Source organism: Bos indicus x Bos taurus, chromosome X (genome assembly GCF_003369695.1).
Source record: "Bos indicus x Bos taurus breed Angus x Brahman F1 hybrid chromosome X, Bos_hybrid_MaternalHap_v2.0, whole genome shotgun sequence".
NCBI classification, from domain to species: Eukaryota; Metazoa; Chordata; class Mammalia; order Artiodactyla; family Bovidae; genus Bos; species Bos indicus x Bos taurus.
This window is the reverse complement of record NC_040105.1, coordinates 125,951,440-125,976,423: the sequence shown is the minus strand read 5'-3', so window position 1 is coordinate 125,976,423 and position 24,984 is coordinate 125,951,440. Positions and strand designations below refer to the sequence as shown.

Below are 24,984 nucleotides of genomic sequence, written 5' to 3'. Positions count from 1 at the left end.
GTTGTACAGCAGAAACTAACACAACATTATAAAGCAATTATACTCCAATAGAAAAAGAAAGAAAGAAAAAAAAGGACATATAACTACAGAAGTTTCATGGGAAGGTCATTAAAATATTCAGGGTGTGAACGGTAGAGGGTCTGCTCTACTCTTGCAGAAAGAGGAGAGGTTTAAAAAGAAAAGTCCTCTTCAAACTGAGAAGATGAAAGCCGAGAAGAGACTGGCTACCAGTGGAACGGGTAGTATGAACAAGGACTTCCCTAAATACGGATCAGCGGTGGGGATGGGGCAGGCGTGGCTTCGATTGGACATAGAGAGAAATTCTGAGTAAACACAGGCACATCTGACTTTTAAGAGCTGATAGGAAATATAAGAGAGTATTCCTCCAAAAGATGGATCTACAAACGGAAATGGAGAAAAAGCAGAGGTAAACTTGTGAGTCTGAAATGTGCTTTGTAATGGAAGATAGAGTACTGAGAATGTCTGAGGACCTCGCTATAGAGCTTGAAGTTAAGAACAGCCCTGTTCTTTCACATCATATCTTTAATGGACAGAACATTCCAAAATAAGATATTAGGTCTTTGTGACCTTGGTTAAGGCTCAGTTTCTTCATCTGCAGAATGGGGGTAATAATAGCACTACCTCATAAGGTTCTTGTGATAACATGAATTAAAACATGCAGACAAGAGCTCTACAAATGTTGGCTACTATTATTATCATCATTATTATTTTATTATAGAAACAGGCCTTCTGCAGAGCACAGTTTTCTAGACTAATTGAGCATGTGCCTATTTGCCTTATTATTGAGGTAATGATGGATAAATTAGAGACCAGAAGAGTAAAAGGTTTTCTCTGAATGCTCCATCTTCTCTATTAATTATCACAAACCCCTAGAAATTGCATAGCTAGTCAATTTCAACATAATGCAAATGTTGCTGACTGTTCTTTTAAAAATGGGTTTTGAGTTGTTTGTTTTGGATATGAGAAAATTTATCAGATGACTTCAATGTGCTATACTCCATCATTTCTGAAGATTTCCACTTAATAGCTGTAAAATGCTTGATGTTTATGGAGTACTAATTAAGTCATCTGCACAGAGTTTCAGCACCGCAGGCCAAGTTGCACTCTGTGGCCGTAACTGCAACATCTTTCTCTTTTGCTCTGCTTTTTAGCTGTCTTTGTCAGGGCATCATAAAGGCCACCTCTTTTTTAGCACCCACCAAATTGATTAGCAGGATCAAAAGTAAAATACATGGCAACTTCATGCATGGAAACTTCACACAAGATCAGTTGATATTATCAGTAAAGTCTGGACATGCTGCAATGAGAAAACTAGGTAATTTGGGTGAGTGTTTTCATACGAATCAATTCCCTTTTTTAATAAAGTTCCAAATGCATGCATAGCAAGAAGCCCTGCCTTCAGAGGGGGAGAGAAACTGTCTTTAAGTTCCTTTCCACATCCTTGGTATTCATTGTGCCCTGACAGCCTTTTTACCTGGAAGAGCTTGTAAAAAAAATCCAGAGTACCAGAGGATTTACCAGAGACCATCGACCTGCTCTGGATATTAGCAGCAGCCAGTTCATCAGTGGAGTGGGACCACTTTTTCTCTTGCTTAAATACTTAGAGAAGGAGAGGAAGGTGTTTTATGTCCTTAGAGAGGAGACTGGGATGGCTGGGCAAGGCTTGCTGACCTGCTTCTCTGGCCACCCTGATTTCTGAAATCAAACAAACCAAGTGGGTGGTCAGTAAAAACTGGGACTTTCTAACAAAAACAGCTCAGGACACATCTCCCTTTATGTGACAACACTTGGCAGCAAAACTTTGCTTTTAACATCAATATCAGAACAGAGCATCCTGATCTATACTACTTATGATGAATACATTGAATTTATTAAAACCAAGTCCAGCCCAAAGTCCATTAAGAAAGAGAAGTCAGCCTTTAGTGTCTGGTCACTGCACCCCAAACTATTAACAACTGCACTCAAGAGGAAGGCAGTCGGCAGGTGGGGACTTTCGATTTTTACTCTACATCTCTTTGTGTGGCTTGACGTTTTTCATTGCGTATGTACCGTTTTAATGAAACCAAAGCAGAAAAACTGTCCTGTCAAGTGGTAGTTTTAAAGCAAAGGACCAAATGTGAGATCTGACTGGGAGCCTTATTTTTAAAAAAAGATTCAATTTAGTGTTATTTTCAACCTGCTTTAAATCGCCTGGTAGAAAAGTTTCCCCTTTTATTTGCTGATGTTTATGTGCAGGGTAATAATGATGGGTGGTAATGGATGTTCATGAAACTTTTAAGTGCCTTTTGCCCTTTCAAATGCGCATTCATTTTCTCTGTAGAGCCTAGAAAGTGCAAAGCCGAAGAAACAGCCTCTAAATACAAAGGGACATATAAGTGGCTCTTAACCAACCCTACTGAGACAGCCCAAACTAGATGCATAAAAAATGAAGATGGAAGTGCTACTAGACTCTGGTATGCACCGGCTAAGTTCTAATTGCTAGTTGGGTACACAAAGATCTGCTTAATTGGGAGCATGTTTCCAAGTCCTTTGTCTGAGCACACCTCCTCCTTCCCTCACTAGTGCCCATCTTCCTTTCTTTCACTTTTTTGGGTCTGCTTAAGCATACACATGCCACATAATAACAACTCAGAAAAAAATTTCAAGAAGACAGAAGAGAAAAAAAAAAAAACCACCCATGATCCTACCACCTGAACACAGCTGCTTTTAGGTGGTGGTATTTTTTTTCCCACATAGCCTTTAATGCATTTTAAATTTTATGTATTGGTATTCACCCTTCTTATAGCAGTAATGTTATTTAACCTTTCACTCAGTGGTTTATCAAACATTTTCCATGCTTTACATTTATTGTCTTAATGACCTTTTCAAAAACCTGCCTCAAAAGCTACCTCATTGATGGCCCATAATAATTTACTAAATCACTCTACTATTCTTTACTTTAACATTTTCCTTTTTTCATCAGCCCCTCTTTTCTTGCTGTTTGCTACCGGTTTATGCCATTAACTTAAGTGTGCAGACGGGAGGGACAGCAGGTTTTGACAAAAATGTAAAACCTGTCTTTTGGAAGGTGACTGAGTCCTACCTCTTCTTCCCTATGCCTAGTCACTTAGTGAGTCATGCAGCTTTTATGGTCACAAACAGAGCTCACATCTGCCCTTTCCTTTCTGACCCCACTGCCACTCCCTGGGTGCCTACAATTAGAGCATTCTCCTGGCCTTCTAACTGCCCACTACCTCCCCACCCCCAGCTCTACTTCACACTGCTACCAGCATAATTTTCCTGAAGTATGGCTGCCAACATGCCGATTTCCCACTCCAGTTCTATATTGCTTTAAGGATTAAATCCAAAACCCTAAATAAAGTACTTAACACCCTCAGGCCCCTTTCCTTCCCCCACAGATGGACCGTTGCCCTTCTGGACTTGCATCTCTTTCTCTGCTTGTGCTATTTGCTCTCTTTGGTTGTGGGGAAGGGGCACTTTCTCCATCTCTGTTCTTTTAGTGCCCAGCTCAGCTCAAAAGTTACAAATAAGTTCTCCTTGCTTGGTGTTTCAATAGATTCAGTTTCATTTCTACAGTTTTTCCATTTCATATTTTGCCTAATAAATGTAGTTACATTTACAATCTCAAAGCACCAAGTTGCAAGCTCCTCAAGGAGCTGTCTTGCTTGTCTGTAGTACCTACTACCGGTCCTAGAACACAGAAGACTCCTGATAAATGGGTTAGCTGATTTGCAATGAACTGGCTTGAACTGGATCGGGCATAGTGGAGGGTGGATGATGCGGGCCAATGATCCACAGTGGGGGCTATACTGTCTTGAGTGATTGAATATGCTGAAATAAAGACCACAATTGTAACAGGAATTTTCTCTTAAAATGAGGGTAAGAGGCAAAAGTGAGGGTAGGAGTCATGTCCAGAGCGGCAAAAATCTCTGCCTTGACTCTTGGTCTAGTGGACGTGGCCCTGCCCCATGTGGGGCTCTCTTGCCTATGCTTCCTTTATGGGAACCCTAGATTCACTTGCTCCCCAAGAGCAAAGTTTTCTTCACTGTACAAACACTGGGTTCCTACCTTTGCCATCTCAGCTAGGAATCTGGCAGTAGGCTAAGGGGGGGCATGCCAAAGACATACCAGTTCCTTCACCATTCGCTTTCAAACTATTTTGACCTCATCCTCCAACGATGAAGATTCTGTTCGTCTCTCCTCTCTTTTTCAGCTCAATCAGTATCGACACTGGCAAATCTCACTGGGAAAAACCAAAGTTTAAACAATGCAAATTGCTTCAAGCGCTTCCTAATAAGATTGTGTAATATTAATCTTGCTAATATTACAATAAGTGATGGTAAGACTATTCTGCACACATTAGAGAAATAATGGATCCTCAGTTAGTTTGTCTACTTGACCTGAGGTCAGAGAGAATACAGGCAAACCTCCCATAGGAAAATCTACCTGACAACAATCCAGTTTCAGAAATGAGGTAGTTATTGGTGGTGAAAGTGGGAGTGGAGCGTGAGAAGTCAGAACTGTCAGTGATTTTTGTTTCATAGTATTTTCTATTTTATGACGTTTGGTTAGTTATTATTTTTGTTTTATTTTAATTTTTAAGAGTTTTAGTAGATAATACTTCATATAGTTCAATATTGAAAAAATTAAAAAGGATATGCTGTAAAACCTCTTCCTCCCACAGCTGACCCCAGCCACTTAGTTAGTATCCATGGAGATACCTATGCATCTATAAGGAAATGTGCACGTGTATGTATATTCTTCTTCCCTTTTTGTACACATAGTGGAAAGTGATATACATGCTGTTCTGTACCCTGCTTCTTTCTCTTAATATTATATTGCAGAAATTATCGTATTAATGTATGAAGAGCTTCCTTATTTTTTTTCACTGCATTGTATTAACACAGATATGCCCCAATTGATTTCTTTAAACTGTTGCCTATGGATGTCCATATGGATGGACATTTAACTTGATAATTACACCTTGTTTTCTAAAAAACTGCTGTAATGGATATTGTGCGCGTGTCATTTTGTGTAAGTATGGTATGCTCAAAGCATAAATTCCCAAAAGTAGAATTGCTGGGTCAATCATACCTTTTTTAAGATAAATTATTTTTATTTGCTATGCCAAAATTTTTTGAATTGATAACACTGTACTTTACATTAGCATTTCTTTTTTCTTGCTTGCTTTATTTCTTCTGGCATTTTTGAATACTGGAGTGGGTAGCCTGTCCCTTCTTCAGTGGATCTTCCTGACCCAGGGACTGAACTGGGGTCTCTTGCATTACAGGCAGATTCTTTACCAACTGAGCTATCAGGGAAGCTTTAAAATTGAAGTATAGTTAATTTGGGCTTACCTGGTGGCTCAGTGGTTAAGAAGCTGCCTGCTATGCAGGAGCTGTTGGAGACATGGGTTCGATCCCTGGGTTGGGAAGATCCCCTGTAGGAGGGCATGGCATTCCACTCCAGTATTCTTGCCTGGAGAATCCCATGGACAGAGGAGCCTGGCAGGCTACAGTCCATGGGGTCACAGAGTCGGACATGTCTGAAGCGACTTAGCATCCATGCATGTATAGTTAATTTACAATGTGTTAGTTTCAAATGTACAGGAAAGTGATTCAGTTATATGTGTGTGTATATATAAATTTTCAGATTCTTTTCCATTGTATGTTATTACAAAATATTGAGTGTAGTTCCTTGTGCTATACAGTGGGAACTTGTTGTTTATCTATTTCGTATATAGTAGTGTGTTAATCCCAAACTCCTAACTTATCCCTCCCTGCTTCCCCTTTGGTAACCATAAATTTGTTTTGTCTCTGAGTCTGTTTCTGCTTTGTAAATAAGTTCATTTCTCTCGTATTTTAGATTCCACATATGAGTGATATCATATGATATTTGTCTGTGTCTGAACTACTTAGCTTAGTATGATAACTTGTAGATCCACCCATGCTGCTGCTGATGGCATTATTTCGTTCTGTTTTATGGCTGAGTAATATCCCACATATATACACCACATCTTCTTTATCCATTCGTCTGTCAATGGATATTTACATTGCTTCCATGTATGGGTTATTGTAAATAGTGCTATGAACATTGGGGTGCATGTATCTTTTCAAATCAATCGTACTTTTCATGATATCAAAATGCTCTCTGTAATAGTTGCACCAACTTATACTCCCACTTACAAGGTGTGAAAGTGCCTGTTTCTGAACATCTTCAAATCAACACAGCATGTTATCAGATTTTTGGATATTTGTGATTTGATAAGTTAATCTCAATGTAATTAAAATTTTATGGAGATATTGACATAAAATTCAGCCATGGAATGTGTACAGTTCAGTGCTTTTTAGTGTATTCACTAGATTGTGCAACCATCACCACTAATTCTAGAACATTCTAATCACTCCTAAATGAAACGCCATACATGTTAGCAATCACTCTCCATTCCCTCTTTCCCCTAGCCCAATCTACTTTCTTTCTTCTTTTAATTTAATTTTATTGTTGTAAGAACACTTTACGTGAGACCTACTTTCCTGACAATTTTAAAATGTACAATGCATTACTATTGACGGCTGACACAATGTTTTATAGTATATATCTAGAACTTAGTCATCTTGCTTAACTGAATGTTTATGCCTGTTGATTAGTAACTACTCACTTCCCTCTTCTCTAAACCCTGGTAATCACCATTTTATTCTGTGCTTCTGTGAGTTTGACTATTTTAGATTCCACATATAAGTGAGATCATGCATACTGATCTTTGTGAGTCTTGCTTATTTCACTTAGCATTATACTCTTCTGTTTCATCCATGTTGCTGCAGATGACAGGATTTCCTTCAGCAATATGTGAACTGTGAACTTCCAGATGTTCAAGCTGGTTTTAGAAAAGGCAGAGGAACCAGAGATCAAATTGCCAACATCCGCTGAATCATGGAAAAAGCAAGAGAGTTCCAGAAAAACATTTATTTCTGCTTTACTGACTATGCCAAAGCCTTTGACTGTGTGGATCACGATAAACTGTGGAAAATTCTGAAAGAGATGGGAATACCAGACCACCTGATCTGCCTCTTGAGAAATCTGTATGCAGGTCAGGAAGCAACAGTTAGAACTGGACATGGTACAACAGACTGGTTCCAAATAGGAAAAGGAGTACGTCAAGGCTGTATATTGTCACCCTGCTTATTTAACTTATATGCAGAGTACATCCTGAGAAACACTGGGCTGGAGAAGCACAAGCTGGAATCAAGATTGCCGGGAGAAATATCAATAACCTCAGATATGCAGATGACACCACCCTTATGGCAGAAAGTGAAGAGGAACTAAAAAGCCTCTTGATGAAAGTGAAAGAGGAGAGTGAAAAAGTTGACTTAAAGCTCAACATTCAGAAAAGGAAGATCATGGCATCTTCCCATCACTTCATGGAAAATAGATGGGGAAACAGTGGAAACAGTGTCAGACTTTATTTTTTGGGGCTCCAAAATCACTGCAGATGGTGATTGCAGCCATGAAATTAAAAGACACTTACTCCTTGGAAGGAAAGTTATGACCAACCTAGAAAGCATATTGGAAAGCAGAGACAGTACTTTGCCAACAAAGGTCCGTCTAGTCAAGGCTATGGTTTTTCCAGTGGTCATGTATGGATGTGAGAGTTGGACTGTGAAGAAAGCTGAGCGCCGAAGAATTGATGCTTTTGAACTATGGTGTTGGAGAAGACTCTTGAGAGTCCCTTGGACTGCAAGGAGATCCAACCAGTCCATTCTGGAGGAGATCAGCCCTGGGATTTCTTTGGAAGGAATGATGCTAAAGCTGAAACTCCAGTACTTTGGCCACCTCATGCGAAGAGTTGACTCATTGGAAAAGACTCTGATGCTGGGAGGGATTGGAGGCAGGAGGAGAAGGGGACGACAGAGGATGAGATGGCTGGATGGCATCACCGACTCGATGGACGTGAGTCTGAGTGAACTCCGGGAGTTGGTGATGGACAGGGAGGCCTGGCGTGCTGCGATTCATGGAGTCGCAAAGAGTAGGACAGAACTGAGTGACTGAACTGAGCTGGACTGAAGGCCGCATAACATTCCATTTAATATGTATGTATACATATATACATATAATAAAATTTTATTTATTCAGTTACCTCTCTACAGACTCCTAGGTTATTCTCATATATTTGTTATTATGAATAATGCTGCAGTTAACAAGGAAGTTCAGATATCTCTTTGAGATAATAATTTTATATCCTTTGGATATATACTCACAAGTGGTATTGCTGGATCATATTGTAGTTCTATGTCTAACTTTTTATTATTTTCCACAGTGGTGCAGCAGTTTGCATTTACCTAAACAGTGTATCAGTCAGTCAGTCAGTTCAGTCGCTCCATTGTGTCTGACTCTCTGCGACCCCATGAATTGCAGCACGCCAGGCTTCCCTGTCCATCACCATCTCCTGGAGTTCACTCAGACTCACGTCCATCGAGTCAGTGATGCCATCCAGCCATCTCATCCTCTGTTGTCCCCTTCTCCTCTTGCCTCCAATCCCTCCCAGCATCAGAGTCTTTTCCAGTGAGTCAACTCTTCACATGAGGTGGCCAAAGTACTGGAGTTTCAGCTTTAGCATCATTCCTTCCAAAGAAATCCCAGGGCTGATCTCCTTCAGAATGGACTGGTTGGATCTCCTTGAAGTCCAAGGGACTCTCAAGACTCTTCTCCAACACCATAGTTCAAAAGCATCAATTCTTCAGCACTCAGCTTTCTTCACAGTCCAACTCTCACATCCATACATGACCACTGGAAAAACCATAGCCTTGACTAGACGGACCTTTGTTGGCAAAGTAATGTCTCTGCTTTTGAATATGCTATCTAGGTTGGTCATAACTTTTCTTCCAAGGAGCAAGCATCTTTTAATTTCATGGCTGCAGTCACCATCTGCAGTGATTTTGGAGCCCAAAAAGATAAAGTCTGACACTGTTTCCACTGTTTCCCCATCTATTTCCCATGAAGTGATGGGACCAGATGCCATGATCTTAGTTTTCTGAATGTTGAGCTTTAAGCCAACTTTGTAACACTCCTCTTTCACTTTCATCAAGAGGCTTTTTAGTTTCTCTTCACTTTCTGCCATAAGGGTGGTGTCATCTGCATATCTGAGGTTATTGATATTTCTCCTGGCAATCTTGATTCCAGCTTGTGCTTCTTCCAGCCCAGCGTTACAGTGTATAAGGGTACCCTTTTCTCCACACCCTTGCCAACACTTGTTATCTATTTATTTCTAATAATTACCATCTCATTGTGGTTTTGATCTGCATTTCCTTGATGACTAGTGATTGTGGGGAGCGAGCTCCGCCCCTGGCAAAGGTCATGAGGAAGGAGGCTTGGCATACGCAAAGGCGGGATCAAGCCTCAGGAGTCTCCCTGGAAATTCTCGAGCAATCTACCCCCAAAACCAGAGTCTGCCTACTTTCTGCTTTGTGCTTTCACCTACACCTCTGACTTTATGGGGGGCTGTCCCCCACTACCTCTCTCTGAAAAAAGAGTTAGCTTACAGCTCCAGTTAATAATTCCTGGGTGTGACAGTGTTTCAACCTACAAACTCCCTTGGAAGTCCTCTAGCCTGCCTGAATAGGTTTTTTCGGCCACATGTGATTGCTCAGAGCCTCCAAACTGAGAGGCATGAGATGTTCTAAACTGTCTAAATACAGATTCCTTTGAGCAGTTAAAAGATTGATTAGAAATTGTATTGGTGAAGGGATTTTCACTTGTTGGGCCAATGTTTGCTGTTAAGTCTCCATATCCCTTACCTGCTGTGTCCCTGGCAGTGTATTGATTAATATAATTGGTGTAAATAGTAGCTTTAATGTTTGTAACCTGGGACCCTTGAGTTAATTCTTTTTCTTGTTATAGCCCACCACACCTTTGCTTTGTAGGAATGCAACTTTATCTAATGCTTTTGGAGGGTGGCTCCTGACCAATCACCTTTAGAGAAAAATAAGTTTTCTGAAGAAAAGGTCTTAAAATGTTAACAGGCCTCCGGGCCAGAAGATGATGCAAATCACCTAAGCTTTTGCATATGATAAGTTTGCAGGAAGAAAGCCTGGCTTGCTGCAAGACTCTACCCCTTCCCCCATTATCCTCTATGCATAACTTAAGGTATAAAAACTACTTTGGAAAATAAAGTGCGGGCCTTGTTCACCGAAACTTGGTCTCACCATGTCATTCTTTCTCTTACCTTCTGGCTGAATTATTCAGCCTCTTTTCTCCACTGAATTTCCTCACTGAGCTATCCTTATTCTATTACTCTTTATATCCTTAATTAACGTTTAATTAAGCAGTTGTTTCCTGATCCTCGCCGACGCCGTCCCCGCTTCGAATTCCCTGGATCCACCGGGGCTGGACCCCGGCAAGTGATGTTGAGCACCTTTTCACATACCATTGGCCTTTTGTATTTCTTCTTTTGAGAAGTGTCTGCTCAAGTTCTTACCCTATTTTTAAATTCAGTTCTGTGGGATTTCTTCTACTGAGTGGTTGGAGTTATTTGTATATTTTGGAAATTAACCCCTTATCAAATACATGGTTTGCAAATATTCGCTCCCTTCTGTAGGTTGTCTTTTCACTTTATTGATTATTTCCTTTGCTGTGAGAAGCTTTTAGTTTGATGTAGTCCAACTTGCTTACTTTTGGTTTTGTCATCTTCGCTTTTGGTGTCACATCCATGAAATCATTGCCAAGATCAGTATCATGAAGATTTTATCTTATGTTTTCTTCTAGGAGTTTTAAAGTTTTAAGTCTCAAATCCACTTAGAGTTGATTTTTGTGTGTGGTATAAGATAAAGGTCCAATTTCACTCTTTTGTATGTGGATATCCAGTTTTCCATTTGCTGGAGAGACCCTCTTTGCCCATTGTATATTCTTGGCATTGTGGTTGAACATCACTGTATATTCTTGGCATCCTTGTTGAACGTCAGTTGATATATGGATTTATTTCTGGGCTTTCTATTCTATTCCATTGATTTATATGCCTGTCTTCATATGAACTTCATACTGTTTTGATTACTGTAGCTTTTTAATATATTTTTACATCAAGGAGTGCAATGCCTTTGATCTACTTTCTCAAGGTCAATTTGGCTGTTCAGATCTTTTTTGTGGTTCCATATGAATTTTAGAATTGTTTACTCTATCTCTGTAAAAAATGCCATTGGTTAGACGAGTTTGGTGAAGTCTGTTTCCCCTGCAGTGTACATCCTTTGATGCTGCTCCTTAAGATGAAGCCTTGGAGATGTACACATTTTTCTTGAGCACTAGGAATGACTGTGGCTCTAGCTGAGTTATCTCTGTTTCTCTGATTTCCCCACTAAGCTTCTGGCTGGCCTGACTCTGTTGGTATCACAGCCAGTTGTTAACATCCTAGTTGATAGTTGATTGCTCTGTCATTTTTTACAAAACCCTAGGGTATAAATGGAGAAGGCAATGGCACCCCACTCCAGTACTCTTGCCTGGAAAATCCAATGGGTGGAGGAGCCTGGTAGGCTGCAGTCCATGGGGTCACTAAGAGTCGGACACGACTGAGCGACTTCACTTTCCCTTTTCACTTTCACGCATTGGAGAAGGAAATGGCAACCCACTCCAGTGTTCTTGCCTGGAGAATCCCAGGTAAGGGGGAGCCTGGTGGGCTGCCATCTATGGGATCGCACAGAGTCGGACACGACTGAAGCGACTTAGCAGGGTATAAATTGCTCCACAGTTTGATCCAATTAAAGTCTGTGCCCTTGTTAGGAGAAGAGTATTACCAATCTTTGAGGCTTTCTTCTATCCTCCTCTGGGCAAAATATCTGTCCTATGGGGCAAGAGCTTGGGGGTGGTGATGGTGGTGAATATGCCCTTCACCAGGTACTTCACTAGGGTCTTCCCTATGCAGCAGGAGCTGTGTGTGTGAGCTTGGGCACAAGAGGGACTTATTGCTGACACTCAGCTGCTGCCCCTGCCTAGTATGGATCTTCAACAGCTCAGAGTTGGAAAGGTGGGAACTGCACATGTTCACTTGCCATCAAATCCACTCAGAATAGTTCTTCCATCTCAGGGACCTGGGGGAGATGCTAAGTGCCACTCAGCTGCCTAGCCCAGTGGAACAATTCGTTCGCAAGGCAGATCTGTGGAGGATGGGTGCAGTTCCTAGCTCAGATGCCATGGCCCGCCACTGCACTTGACAAATTTCTGTAGATTTTCTTCAATAAATGCTTGTCAGTCTGCTGTAAGCTCTCCCATCAGTCTCCGGAGACTTTGAATGATTATCTTAGCTAACTTTGACCAGCATTAGAGATCTCTCTTGTTGAAGTAAGCCTCTCCTTACTACACTATCCTGAAAGTCCTGCCTCTGCTTTTCAGTGTTTTTTAAATTATGCATAAAGTTTTCCACACATAGTTTTGGTTTATGCACATCCTGTCGAGCATTGCTCTACTGCATACAGTGGTTTCCTCCCATCATGAAGAGTTAGAAATTGAGATGTAGGCATTCCAGTACCCTGCAAAAGGGCCAGGGAAGAGCCCTGAGGCAGTGAACTTCTGAGTCTTGTCTTTTTGCAGAAGATTTAAGTTTGAGATCCTTGCCAAGGAATACCTAGAGGAATTAGAAAAGCAAGCACATCTCTGATGGTTTCTGGATCTGAAATCATGAGTCCGGGCAAGAGAGAGTGTTGCAGCTTGAAGTGAGTGGGTGACAAGATAGAAAGGTCTGTGTTTCCTGCTGGCCTCTCTCCTTTTGAGTGACACATTTTTCTTAGACATGCTAATAGAATTTTCTCTGTGGAAGAAAAAGTTAACAAACAACCGTAACAACAACAAAAGCATGGCGTTGGATTGAGATTTTTAGAAAATTAACTGTCAGAAGTCACTTTATTTAAAAAAATCTGCAGAGAAACAGAAGAGTGAGAGGGTGACTCTAATGTATATAACTGAAAAATAAACTATCAAATGTATTAGCTTTGGAGGAATCCTTCACCTTGTAAGGTAGAAGCTTAATGACAAATGAGTACACTTAAGGAAAGAAAAATGCATTCACGTTGAAACAATTTTTCTTTAGCTTTCAATCTTGCTGACAAGTGTGAGATATCTTGATTGGAGAAAACTCATAAGTTCCCCACTTAAATTCTCAATTCACAAAACTCCTTAATATCACAGGTAGAAAAACCACCCTTATTTCAAAGTTCTGTAGATTCGTCATTGTGCTGAATTTTTGTTACCTCTAGGATGTTGAGGCTGCATCACTCTCTGAAGTTGGCTAGAACTTTTCACAAAACTGTCTCCTGTCTGTGTTCATTCCACCATCAGGGTAGAAGAGTATGTGATTGATAGAGAATTATTTAATTCTCAGAATGTCAGGGAGAAGGCCTGCAAAATACAGCTGCTCCAACCCCCAACACCATGGAGAAAAGGGACAAAGGCACAAATGCTGTAGTAGGAAATGATATTGAAGAACACTAGCTTTGGAATCAAACAGGCCTGGATTAAAATTTGGGTTAGGATCTCTGTGTCTTAATTTCTTAATCTATATAAAAGACATAATATTAGTACCCAACACATAGGTTTAAGGTGATGATAAGATGAAAAGAAATGAATGTATACGGCCCTGCTATGGTATCTTGTCTCCAAAGTAGCCACCATCGATTCATTCCCTCCTTGTCAACTGAGAGTAGAATCAGAGCTAGCTTGTGACTGCTTAATCCAATAGAATTGGGCAGTAGTGACTACTGCACCATTTATGGAACTAACTTTTAAGAAGACTGGAATCTTCTCCTTCCTTTCTATTGGTACGTTCTCATCCTCTTAGAACCCAGACTCCAAAGCCCAAACAGCGGTGTGCTGGAAAATGTTTAATGGCAAGCTCTATGGGGAAAAAGTAATAAATTTGTAGCATTTGCTGATTTCTTTGCTGTAATACTCCTCCCAAGGCTGAACACAAACTACAACATATAGCACTGAACATAAAGTTGGTAAGAGATGCATGAACACAGTAGATGTGAACAATCACAAGAGCATAGATTATTAAAATGCAGTAAAATAATTAGGAAGTAATGAGTTCTGATTATCACTATTATTTGTAATATGCTTTATTTAATTGGAAGTTTATGTAATTTAACTTTTAATAATGGCTCACAAAATTCCTGAAAATGTAACAGTTGGTTCTCAATAGTTGACACAAGCTGGCTCCAGTACACCATAAACCAGATCAGCGTACCACTGAGCCTAAGCCAGCGGGAGAGGTCATGTGTAGGGAAGAGCCTCAACTGACTCAAGAGGCAACAACCTCAACTGACCAGTCCATGGTAGCCTCAACTGCCAGGCATGTGAGGGAGCCATCTTAGACTTCCAGTCCAGTCTAACCTTCAGATGACTCCAGTCCCACCTGTCATCTGACTGCACCTACATGAGAGACTCCAAATGAGAAGTGCTCACCTGAGGTTTATCAACACAGAGAACAATGAGAGAGAACAATAAACTGTTGTCTTAAGTCATTAAGTTTTGGGGTTGTTTGTTCTGCAGCAGTAGATAACTAGAACACTGGCTTATAGAAGTTGCTCAATGAATAACCGATGTTACTGTTTTCATTATTGTAATTACTGGCAGATTAATTTTAACTACTTCAAGCAATGGAGGTTATTCTACAGCTAATAAAGGAGGATTCCTTTTATTGCTTTTGCTTGGGAACTTAGAATTTTTACACAATGCATGTAATTAGTCTTGAATTTTGCTTAAAAACCATACAACCCCCAGTGAAAAGTCTGTAGTTACTTTCTACAATATATAATAGTCTCCCATTGGCCTATTGTTTACTTTCATTTGGCCACAGCAGGGAGTGCATGAAGTGAAGTCCCATCACTGAAACGCAAAGAATAATGACCCAGGGAGGCAGCTCCCATTTACAGCAAAGCCTGGACAATTTAATAAGAGCAGTAGAAACATCTGTGACTGAGAATGCTCTATTTTTCTGCCATTGCTGGACGGATTGGGGTAATGGTTAAAGAGAGACAATTGAGAGGATCTCAGTTAAGATTATTTAATTTATGTTGATAAGAATAGACTAAAGAGAGAGACAGACAGACAGAGATTAAAGCAAGAAATGAGGAAAATGGGAGAAAGAAAAAAATGGCCTTTGTAAGCTATGTTGGGGATAAAGTTGTGGGGCACTTGGGGTAGGAGAGAGAGGTTTGGAGAGATGCTGCCAACTGTGGAGGATGCAAAGAGAGAGAGAAACAGTGAGAGAAAGAGTTGGTCATTTGAAATGTAACTTGGGTTAAGTGTGTTATGAATGTAATCTCTCTCTGGAATTTTTCCCAACAGACTGTATTTTTCTTTTTAAAAGAAATTTCTCAAAAATCATTTATTGTTGGCTTTCACATTATTTTTCAATTATTTTCCATTATATTTTGGTTACTGGATTTGAATGTGAGTGTTCTAAGCTGGGAGGGCACCACAAGGGAGCCCAGCTTCATCTCTCTCTCTCTCTTTAGTTGCTAAGTCGTGTCCGATTCTTGTGAGCCCATGGACTATAGCCTGTCAGGTTCCTCTGCCCATGGGATTCTCCAGACAAGAATACTGCTTCATATAGGTTATATCAAACTTAAGCCTAGTTTTGTATTTGTCTAATAAAGCTGTTTAACAGTGGGTGATGATCCCAACAAAAAACTACTTTTAAAAAGCACTTACGAGACATGAGGACTTTTGAACACTGACTGGATATTTGATAATATTGAGTATTATTTTAAACTTTTAAAAGATATGATACTGGTATTGTGGTTCTGACAAAGTTTTTTATTTTATTATTTTTTATTTTTAATTGGAGGATAATTATAGTCCTTTGTTTTAGAGATGCATTCTGAAGTGTTCATGGATGAAATGATATGATGTCTGGGGGTTGCTTTAAAATAATCTGGGGTTGGGAGAAGGTAGGCGGAATTGTAGATAAAATAAGATTAGCTCTTCATTGACACTTGTTGAAGCTAGGTGATTCATGAGGTACACTGAGATTCATTATACTATTCTTTCTACTTTTGTGCATATTTAAAAATTTCCATAATAAAAAGTGAAGAAAAAAGTGGGTGAATTAATATCTATTGTGCTTACTCTCTAGAAAAACCTGAAGTGCTCTTTATTGTTATGTGGTCCATATTTGCTTTTGTTCTGCACGTTGCTGGTTCTTGACAGAACAACATAATCACCATCCTTGATTATGAAAGCATAGAGTGAGTGTGATATTTGAGTACAGATGGGATCTACTTAACTCAATCCAATACTCAAAAGTCTTAACTTAATTAGAATCTAATTGCAAGATAATCTTTAGTGACAAGAAAGGTTTCCCTAGGGGAGTATTTAAAAAAGGATTTAGTGAATAAAAATGTGACTTATGTGCTACTTTCTGGGACTCCATCAACTGTAGAAATTGAAGTCCAGTGTTTCCTTCACAAATTTTGCTAACTTGGTATATGTTTCCATTTTACTGCCTTTACTTTTTAAATGGAAAGACACAGACCAGCATGGCCCAAAACTAGGTAATGCAGCAGCTTTTATATTTCACTTTTCTCTCCCCAGAAAATGTGAATGATGTTGCAGAACACATTTTAAATTTAATCAATGAATCCCCTCTTCTGGATGAAGAAGAAACAAAGATTATTGTTTCGAAAGTATCTGATATTTCAGTGTGATGAGATAAGTATGAACCTAACCCAGACTATATTACAAATAATCAGTGCTGCTTTGGGAAAGCAAAACCATTCAGCATCTGATCTGCATGGAGTAAGCAATGAGTAAATACTAGTACTTTGGTAAAATAAGTTATTTCAAAATATTTACAATATATACTGTTAATTCCTTTGCATACAGGCATTGCCAGTTCTAAAGGTCAGGTAGTTATGCGTTGACTGCTTTGTGAGCACAACATGCTGGGGGTCATCCTCTTGGAATCCCAATTGCGAAAGAATGCATTCAAATTCTAACTGAACCTTAATGACAGCAACTTTCCAAATAAATAGTTACCCCAAGTCAAACGTTCAGTCTGCTTCCTGGTGTTCCCCCAATGTTCCCCATTTCTACATAATGCATCCACCCAAGGCTCAAGCAAAAAACTTGAGGACACTAATTACTTCCCTCTGTTGTGTCCCACTCTTTGTGACCCCATGGGCTACAGCACACCAGGCTTCCCTGTCCTGCACTATCTCCCAGAGTTTGCTCAAACTCATGTCCATTGAGTCAGTGACGCCATCCAACTATCTCATTCTCTGTCACCCCCTTCTCCTCCTGCCCTCAATCTTTCCGAGCATCAGGGTCTTTTCCAGTGAGTTGGCTGTTCATATCAGGTAGCCAAAGTATTGGAGCTTCAGCTTCAGCATCAGTCCTTCCAATGAATATTCAGGGTTGATTTCCTTTAGGACTGAATGGTTGGATCTCCTTGCTGAGGAAGGGACTCTAAAGAGAGTTCTCCAGCACCACAGATTGAAAGCATCAATTCTTCGGTGCTCAGCCTTCTTTATGGTTCAGCTCTCACATCCCAGGCTTCCCAGGTGCCACTAGTGGTAAAGAACCCACCTGCCAATGCAGGAGACATCAGAGACACGGGTTTGATCCCTAGGTTGGGAAGATCCCCTGGAGGAGCGCATGTCAACCCACCCCAGTATTCTTGCCTGGAGAATCCCCATGGACAGAGGAGCCTGGTGGGCTACAGTCCATAGGGTCACAAAGAGTGAGATATGACTGAAGTGACATAGCACCATCTCACATCCGTTCACAGTTACTGGAAAAACCATAGCTTTGACTATATGGACTTTTGTTGGCAAACTGATGTGTCTGCTTTTTAATATGCTGTCAAGGTTTGTCATAGCTTTCCTTCCAAGGAGCAAGCATCTTTTAATTTCATGACTACAGTCACCATCTGCAGTGATTTTGGAGCCCAAAAAAATAAAGTCTGACACTGTTTCCCCATCTATTTCCCATAAAGTAATGGAACCAGATGCCATGATCTTCGTTTTCTGAATGTTGAGTTTTAAGCCAACTTTTTCACTCTCCTCTTTCACCTTCATCAAGAGGCTTTTTAGTTCTTCTTCACTTTCTGCCATAAGGGTGGTGTCATCTGTATATTTGAGGTTATTGATATTTCTCCCGGCAATCTTGATTCCAGCTTGCGTTTCATCCAGCCCGGCATTTCCACAATTGTGTGGTAGTTTGAATGTTCTTTGGCATTGCCCTTCTTTGAGATTGGAATGAAAGCTGAACTTATCCAGTCTTGTGGCCATTTCTGAGGTTTCCAAATTTGCTGGCATATTTTTCCTAGAAACCATCTACTTCTCTCCATTGCTACCAATACTACTCTAGGCCTAGCTCCGTTTCTCTCAACTGATCTTCTACAATAACCTCTTAACTGATCTCCCAACCTTTGCTCTTGCCTCTCTGTGGTCTCTCTTCTACAGAATAATCTTTTATGCATATATCAGATCATGTTATTGTCTTGCTTTTAAAACCACTCAGTAGATTTCTGTTACATATAGACTAAAATCCAAATTTCTTGGCCTATGAGACCCTGCAGGATCTGGCTTTACATATATCAATTTCATCTAATCTTTAATACGTTCTTTTGAGATGAGTGCTCATATTATTAACTTTGCAAGTGAGGAGACTGAAGGTTGATGAGGTCATTTGATTTTCCCACACAGTTAGAAATTAGAGCAACTAAGCTTTAAATTTCAGCTGCTCTGACTTCAAAGCCTATACTCTTATCTACTAATTTCTAAGCAATATAAAGATAGTGATTAAAACTCAAAGAAAATTTTATGTAGAGGAAATTTTGTAAGGAGGATGGGTTTTACATTCAAAAACTAGGAATACTCTTCTCTACCTGTCATTCCTTGCAGAATTCTGAGGATAATTGAACATGCTGGTCACAAGATGGAGTTTCCTGGGAGCGCAGCAAATCTGACGGTGGCCAGGCTGACTTTGGCTGTCCTATGGGTGGACCACACATTTGAAGGCATGGCCTTCAGCATTCGCTCCTATGAAGAAGGCATAGAGCCTGAGGTGAGTGGAGCTCAGGGTACTGAGAGCAAATCAGCCAAACACTGCTCCAAATCTTCATTCATCTACTCCTTGGAAGGAGATGGGGTACTTTTTTAACCTTCATGGAGCCTTATGAAAATACAAATATCCCAGGGAAGATTCACGTATAACCTTTAGTAGGCCAATAGCTTGGTTGGAACAGCGTTCATGAGGTATGCAATAATACCTCTTTTGGCCCTGTGATCCCAAATCATCTCAAATGTCAGTTTATCAATAAGTACCATTTATGGTGGCTCAGTGGATACAGAATCCGCCTGCAATGGAGGAGACCTGGGATCAATCCCTGGATCCAGAAGATCCCCTGAAGAAGGAAATGGCAACCCACTCCAGTATTCTTGCCTGAGAAAGCCAGTAGACAGAGAAGCCTGGCAGATGTAGTCCATGGGGTCACAAAGAGTCGGACATGACTGAGCAACTAACACAAACCATTTATGGAGCACATACTATATGTTGGGCATTGTGCTACTATTTCATCTGCACACATAAGGAAACAGAGAAATTAAGTAATTTGCCCAAAGGCACACAGCCTAATGGCTGAGCTAGAAGTCAAATTTATGTCTGGCTGGCTTTAAAGTCTGAACCCTTTTCTCTACTCCACACAACCTCATTTGTCCACCAACCCTGGCTCAGAAAAGTTCGGGAGAGCAGTCTTTTTAAATTTATAGTTTAAAAAATTATGAAGTTTGCATATGGGGAAAGCATAAATTTGAAGTATACTTTCTCTGATTTTCGACAAATGTGTGTATCTGTGTAACTCAAACCCCTGTCAAGATATAAAACACTGCTATCACTCCTGAAAGTCCTCCTGTGGCCATTCCCGTCAATCCCTGTGACTGCTACCTCTGTTGCCTATCACTGTTCTGATTTTTTTTAACCATAGTTTTGCCTGTTCTAGAACTTTCTATAAATGAATTATATGATATGTACTGTCTTGTATAAGTCTTCTTCTATGTACTACAGTAGGATTTTTTTGAGATTCATTCTTCTGTTTTTGTAGTTTATTCATTTTATTGCTGAGTAATATTCCATTGTATGGATATATCACAGATTGTTTGTATTGTTTCTAGTTTGGGGCTATTATGTTTAGTGCTGCATTGAAGATTTAGGTAAAAGTCCTTGTGTGGATATATATTTTCATTTATCTTGAGTAAGGAGATCGGTCCTGGGTGTTCATTGGAAGGACTGATGTTGAAGCTGAAACTCCAATACTTTGGCCACCTGATGCGAAGAGCTGACTCATTTGAAAAGACCCTGATGCTGGGAAAGATTGAAGGCGGGAGGAGAAGGGGACAACAGAGGATGAGATGGTTGGATGGCATCACCGACTCAATGGGCATGAGTTTGAGTAAACTCCGGAGTTGGTGATGGACAGGGAAGCCTCGCGTGCTGCAGTCCGGGGAGACACAAAGAGTCGGACACGACTGAGCGACTGAACTGAACTGAACTGAACTGAGTAAATACCTATGAATGGAATTGCTGGTTCATAAGTTATATGTTTAAATTTGTAAAAACCAACCATACTCCTTTTTAAAGTGGTTAAGGATATGGAGCAATTTTTCATTTTTGTATTGGCCTTTTCTATATCTTTGGTAAAATATCTATTAAAATTTTTGCCCATTTTTCAGTTGGATTGTTTGTCTTCTTCTTATTGAGTTGAAAGTATTTTTTTTTACAACTTCTGGATATAAGTCAGATACATGTTTTGAAAATATTTTCTCTGTGGTTTATCTATTAGATAAGTGGTGTCTTTTGATGAGCTTAAGTTGTAATTTTGGTGAGGTATAATTCATCAGTTTTTATTTTCTTTCATGAATAACAATATATAACTTGTTTAAGAAATCTTTGCCTATCAACAGATCATGACGATTCTCTTTCCTTTAAAAGATCTATGGTTTCAGTTTTTACATTTAGGATGATAGTCCTAATTAATTGAACTTAATTTTTGCATGGTATGAGGTGTGGTATGGTGTGTGGTTTGGAATTAATTTTGTTCCATTTAGAAATCTAGTTATTCCAGCATCATTTACTGAAGATTTTCCTTTCTCCATAGATTACTTTGGCACCTTTGACAAAATATCAAATACTCATGTATGTGTAGGTCTGTTTTTTTAAAAAAAATTCTTTTTTTGACCCCACTGCATGGCTTGTGGGATCTTAGTTCCCCAGCATGGGTTCCTGGTAGTGAGAGCACAGAGTCCTAACCACTGGACTTCCATGGAATTCCTTGTGTAGGTCTATTTTTGAGCTTTCTGTTCAATTCTATTGATTTTTTGTAAAAAAGAAAAATATATATATATATATATATATATTTATATGTATCACACTATCTTTATGTCTGTAGTCTTGAATCAGGTAGTGGGAGTCCTTCAACTTTTTTTTTTTTTTTTTTCAAGATTGCTGTGGTTATTCCAGGCCTTTTGTATGCCCATGTGAATTTTCAAATGTGCTTGTCAATTTGTAGAAAAAAACCTTGCCAAGGTTATAATTGGGATTGCACAATTTTTGGAGAATTGATTTCTTAGTAATATTGGATCTTGTAATATTTATCCAGGAACATTTATTCAGGTCTATTTTAATTTCTCTCAGCAATGTTTTTTTTTTTTTTTTAACTTAATTTTTTATTTTAATTGGAGGCTAACCACTTTACAATATTGTGGTGGTTTTGGCCATACATTGACATGAATCAGCCATGAGTGCTAAATGGAGAGGTATTGCCTGTCTTTTGTTAAATTCATCCTAAGTATTTTTTCTGGTACTGTTGCAAATGGAATTTAAAAATTTTTTATTGAAGTATAGTTGAATTCAGCTCATTTCATTCACTCAGTCGTGTCCAACTCTTTGTGACCCTATGAACCACAGCACACCAGGCCTCCCTGTCCATCACCAACTCCTGGAGTTTACCCAAACTCATGTCCATTGAGTTGGTGATGCCATCCAACCATCCCATCCTTTGTCGTCCCCTTCTCCTCCTGCCTTCAATCTTTCCCAGCATCAGAGTCTTTTCAAATGAGTCAGCTCCTTGCATCAGGTGGCCAAAGTATTGGAGTTTCAGCTTCAACATCAGTCTTTGCAATGAACACTCAGGATTGATCTCCTTGAGGATGGACTGGTTGGATCTCCTTGCAGTCCAAGTGACTCTCAAGAATCTTCTCCAACACCACAGTTCAAAAGCATCAATTCTTCGGCATTCAGCTTTCTTTATAGTCCAACTCTCACATCCAATTACAATGTGTTAATTACTACTATACAGCAAAACAATTCAGTTATATCTCTTTATATATATGTACATTATTTTTCATTTCTTTTCCATTATGGTTATCACAAGATATTTAATGCAATTATCTGTGCTACACAGTAGGACCTTGTTGTTTATCCATTCTGTATATACCAATTTACATCAAATCAAACCCTCACCCAACCCCATCCCCCTTGACAACAACCAGTCTACTCTCTATGTCCATGATTCTTTGTTTGATAGATGGGTTCGTTTGTGTCATATTTTAGATTCCACATATAAGTGATATCATATGGTATTTGTCTTTCTTTTTCTGACTTAGTACAAGTGAAATTCAGAAAACGAAGTTCATGGCATCTGGTCCCATCACTTCATGGGAAATAGATGGGGAAACAGTGTCAGACTTTATTTTTGGGGGCTCCAAAATCACTGCAGATGGTGACTGCAGCCATGATATTAAAAGACGCTTACTCCTTGGAAGAAAAGTTATGACCAACCTAGATAGCATATTCAAAAGCAGAGACATTACTTTGCCAACAAAGGTCCGTCTAGTCAAGGCTATGGTTTTTCCAGTGGTCATATATGGATGTGAGAGTTGGACTGTGAAGAAAGCTGAGCACCGAAGAATTGATGCTTTTGAACTGTGGTGTTGGAGAAGACTCTTGAGAGTCCCTTGGACTTCAAGGAGATCCAACCAGTCCATTCTGAAGGAGATCAGCCCTGGGATTTCTTTGAAAGGAATGATACTGAAGCTCAAACTCCAGTACTTTGGCTACCTCATGCGAAGAGTTGACTCATTGGAAAAAACTCTGGCGCTGGGAGGGATTGGAGGCAAGAGGAGAAGGGGACGACAGAGGATGAGATGGCTGGATGGCATCACTGACTCAATGGACGTGAGTCTGAGTGAACTCCGGGATTGGTGATGGAGAGGGAGGCCTGGCGTGCTGCGATTCATGGGGTCACAAAGAGTCAGACACAACTAAGTGACTGGACTGAACTGAACAAGTGAAATTATTTTTAAATTTCATTTAAAATTAAATTTTACAATTATCTGCTGCAAGTATTTAAAAATAAAATTGAAAAAAAAATAAAAATAAAATTGATAAGCTATATCTATCACCAATCTCTCACTATCTATCCATCCATCTATCATATATATAAATTTTGTATTCTATAAACTTGCTAAACTCACTTATTAGCTGTAGTAGTTGTTTTAGAGATTATTTGGGCCTTTCTATGTAATGCCATCTGAAAATAGTGACATTAGCCATGTTTCTCATTAATCTTTATTCCTTTTTTTCCTTCTTTTGGACTTATTTTGATATTAGTACTTGCAATAAAATGTTGACTAAGTGGTGAAAGTGAATGTCTTGTCTTGATATCAGGAGAAAAGTATTCACTATTTTACTATTACTATGATATTAGCCATGTTTTTGTTTTGTTTTTTAGATACCCTTTATTTGATTAAGGAAGTTTTCTTCTGTTCCTAGTTTGCTGAAAATTTTTACTGTGAGTGGTTGTTGAATTTTGTTAAATGCTTTTTCTGTGTCTCTTGAAATCATCATTTGGCTTTTGTCCATTATCTAATATGGTAAATTACATTGATTTTAAGATGTTAAACCAATCTTTGCATTTTTGGAAGAAACCCTAGTGGTTATGATGTATTATCATTTTTATACAGTGGTATTTTCGACTTGATAATATTTTGTTAAGTATTTTAGCACTTATGTTCATGAAGGATGTAGGTTTGAAATTATTTATTTGTTTATGGCTGGACTGGGTCTTAGGGTCTACACTGACTTTTCTCCAGTTGCGGGCGCAGGCTTCTCATTGTGGTGGCTTCTCATTGCAGAGCACGGGCTCCGCAGCACAGGCTCAGTGTTGTGGCGCACAGGTTTAGTTGCTCCAAGGCATGTGCAATCTTCCCAGATCAGGGATCAAACCCACATCTTTTGCATTGGCAGGCAGATTCTTTATCACGGAGCCACTGGGGAAACTCCTGAAAGTTTTTTTCCCCCTAGTTTCTTTATTAGACTTTGGGTTGGTGTGTTGCCAACTTTATAAAACTCTTTCAGAAAGAGTTTGGGTGACACTGGTGTTATTTCTTCATTAAATGCTAGATAGCATTTCTTTATGGGAAGTATTGTGATACCAAATCCAATTTGTTGAATGGATGTAGAGCCATTCTAATGTTCTGAATCATCTCATGTCTATTTTGGTTAGTTATATTTTTCTAAGAATTTATTTCAGGTAGTTTTTCAAGTTTATTGGCAGAAGTTGTGCATAACATTCCTATTATTTCTTAACATCTTTAACATTTAAGAGTGGTCAACAAAACTTTTCTGTAGAAGGAAGATAGTAAATACTTTAGGATTTGAAAGCCATAAATGGTCTCCCTCTGCTGCACATTTTTTCTTTCCTTTGCTTGGTTCCTTTCTTCCCTTCTTCCTTCCTTCTTTCTTTTTCACACTGTTTAAAATATGAAATATAAAAGCCATATTTAGACCTACCAAATAGGCCCTTGGTGCGATTGGCCCTGCTCACCAGTTTGTCAGTCTCTGATCTATAGTGATAATCTCTTTCATTTTTGATATTGATAATTTTCTTTTCTAGTTCTTTTTTTCTTGATCAGTATAACTAGG

At 39.4% G+C, this 24,984-nt stretch overlaps 1 protein-coding gene across 1 annotated transcript in view; it reads left to right on the top strand.

Moving 5' to 3' along the window:
• Window positions 1–24,984, top strand: part of ADGRG4 (adhesion G protein-coupled receptor G4) — a 145,768-nt gene that overhangs the window by 51,373 nt on the left and 69,411 nt on the right. The window contains 7 exon segments of the mRNA XM_027535470.1: window positions 1,173–1,336; window positions 2,342–2,474; window positions 4,235–4,331; window positions 4,333–4,360; window positions 16,594–16,696; window positions 16,698–16,808; window positions 18,906–19,068. Of these exon segments, the coding sequence (XP_027391271.1) occupies window positions 1,173–1,336; window positions 2,342–2,474; window positions 4,235–4,331; window positions 4,333–4,360; window positions 16,594–16,696; window positions 16,698–16,808; window positions 18,906–19,068 (799 nt within the window).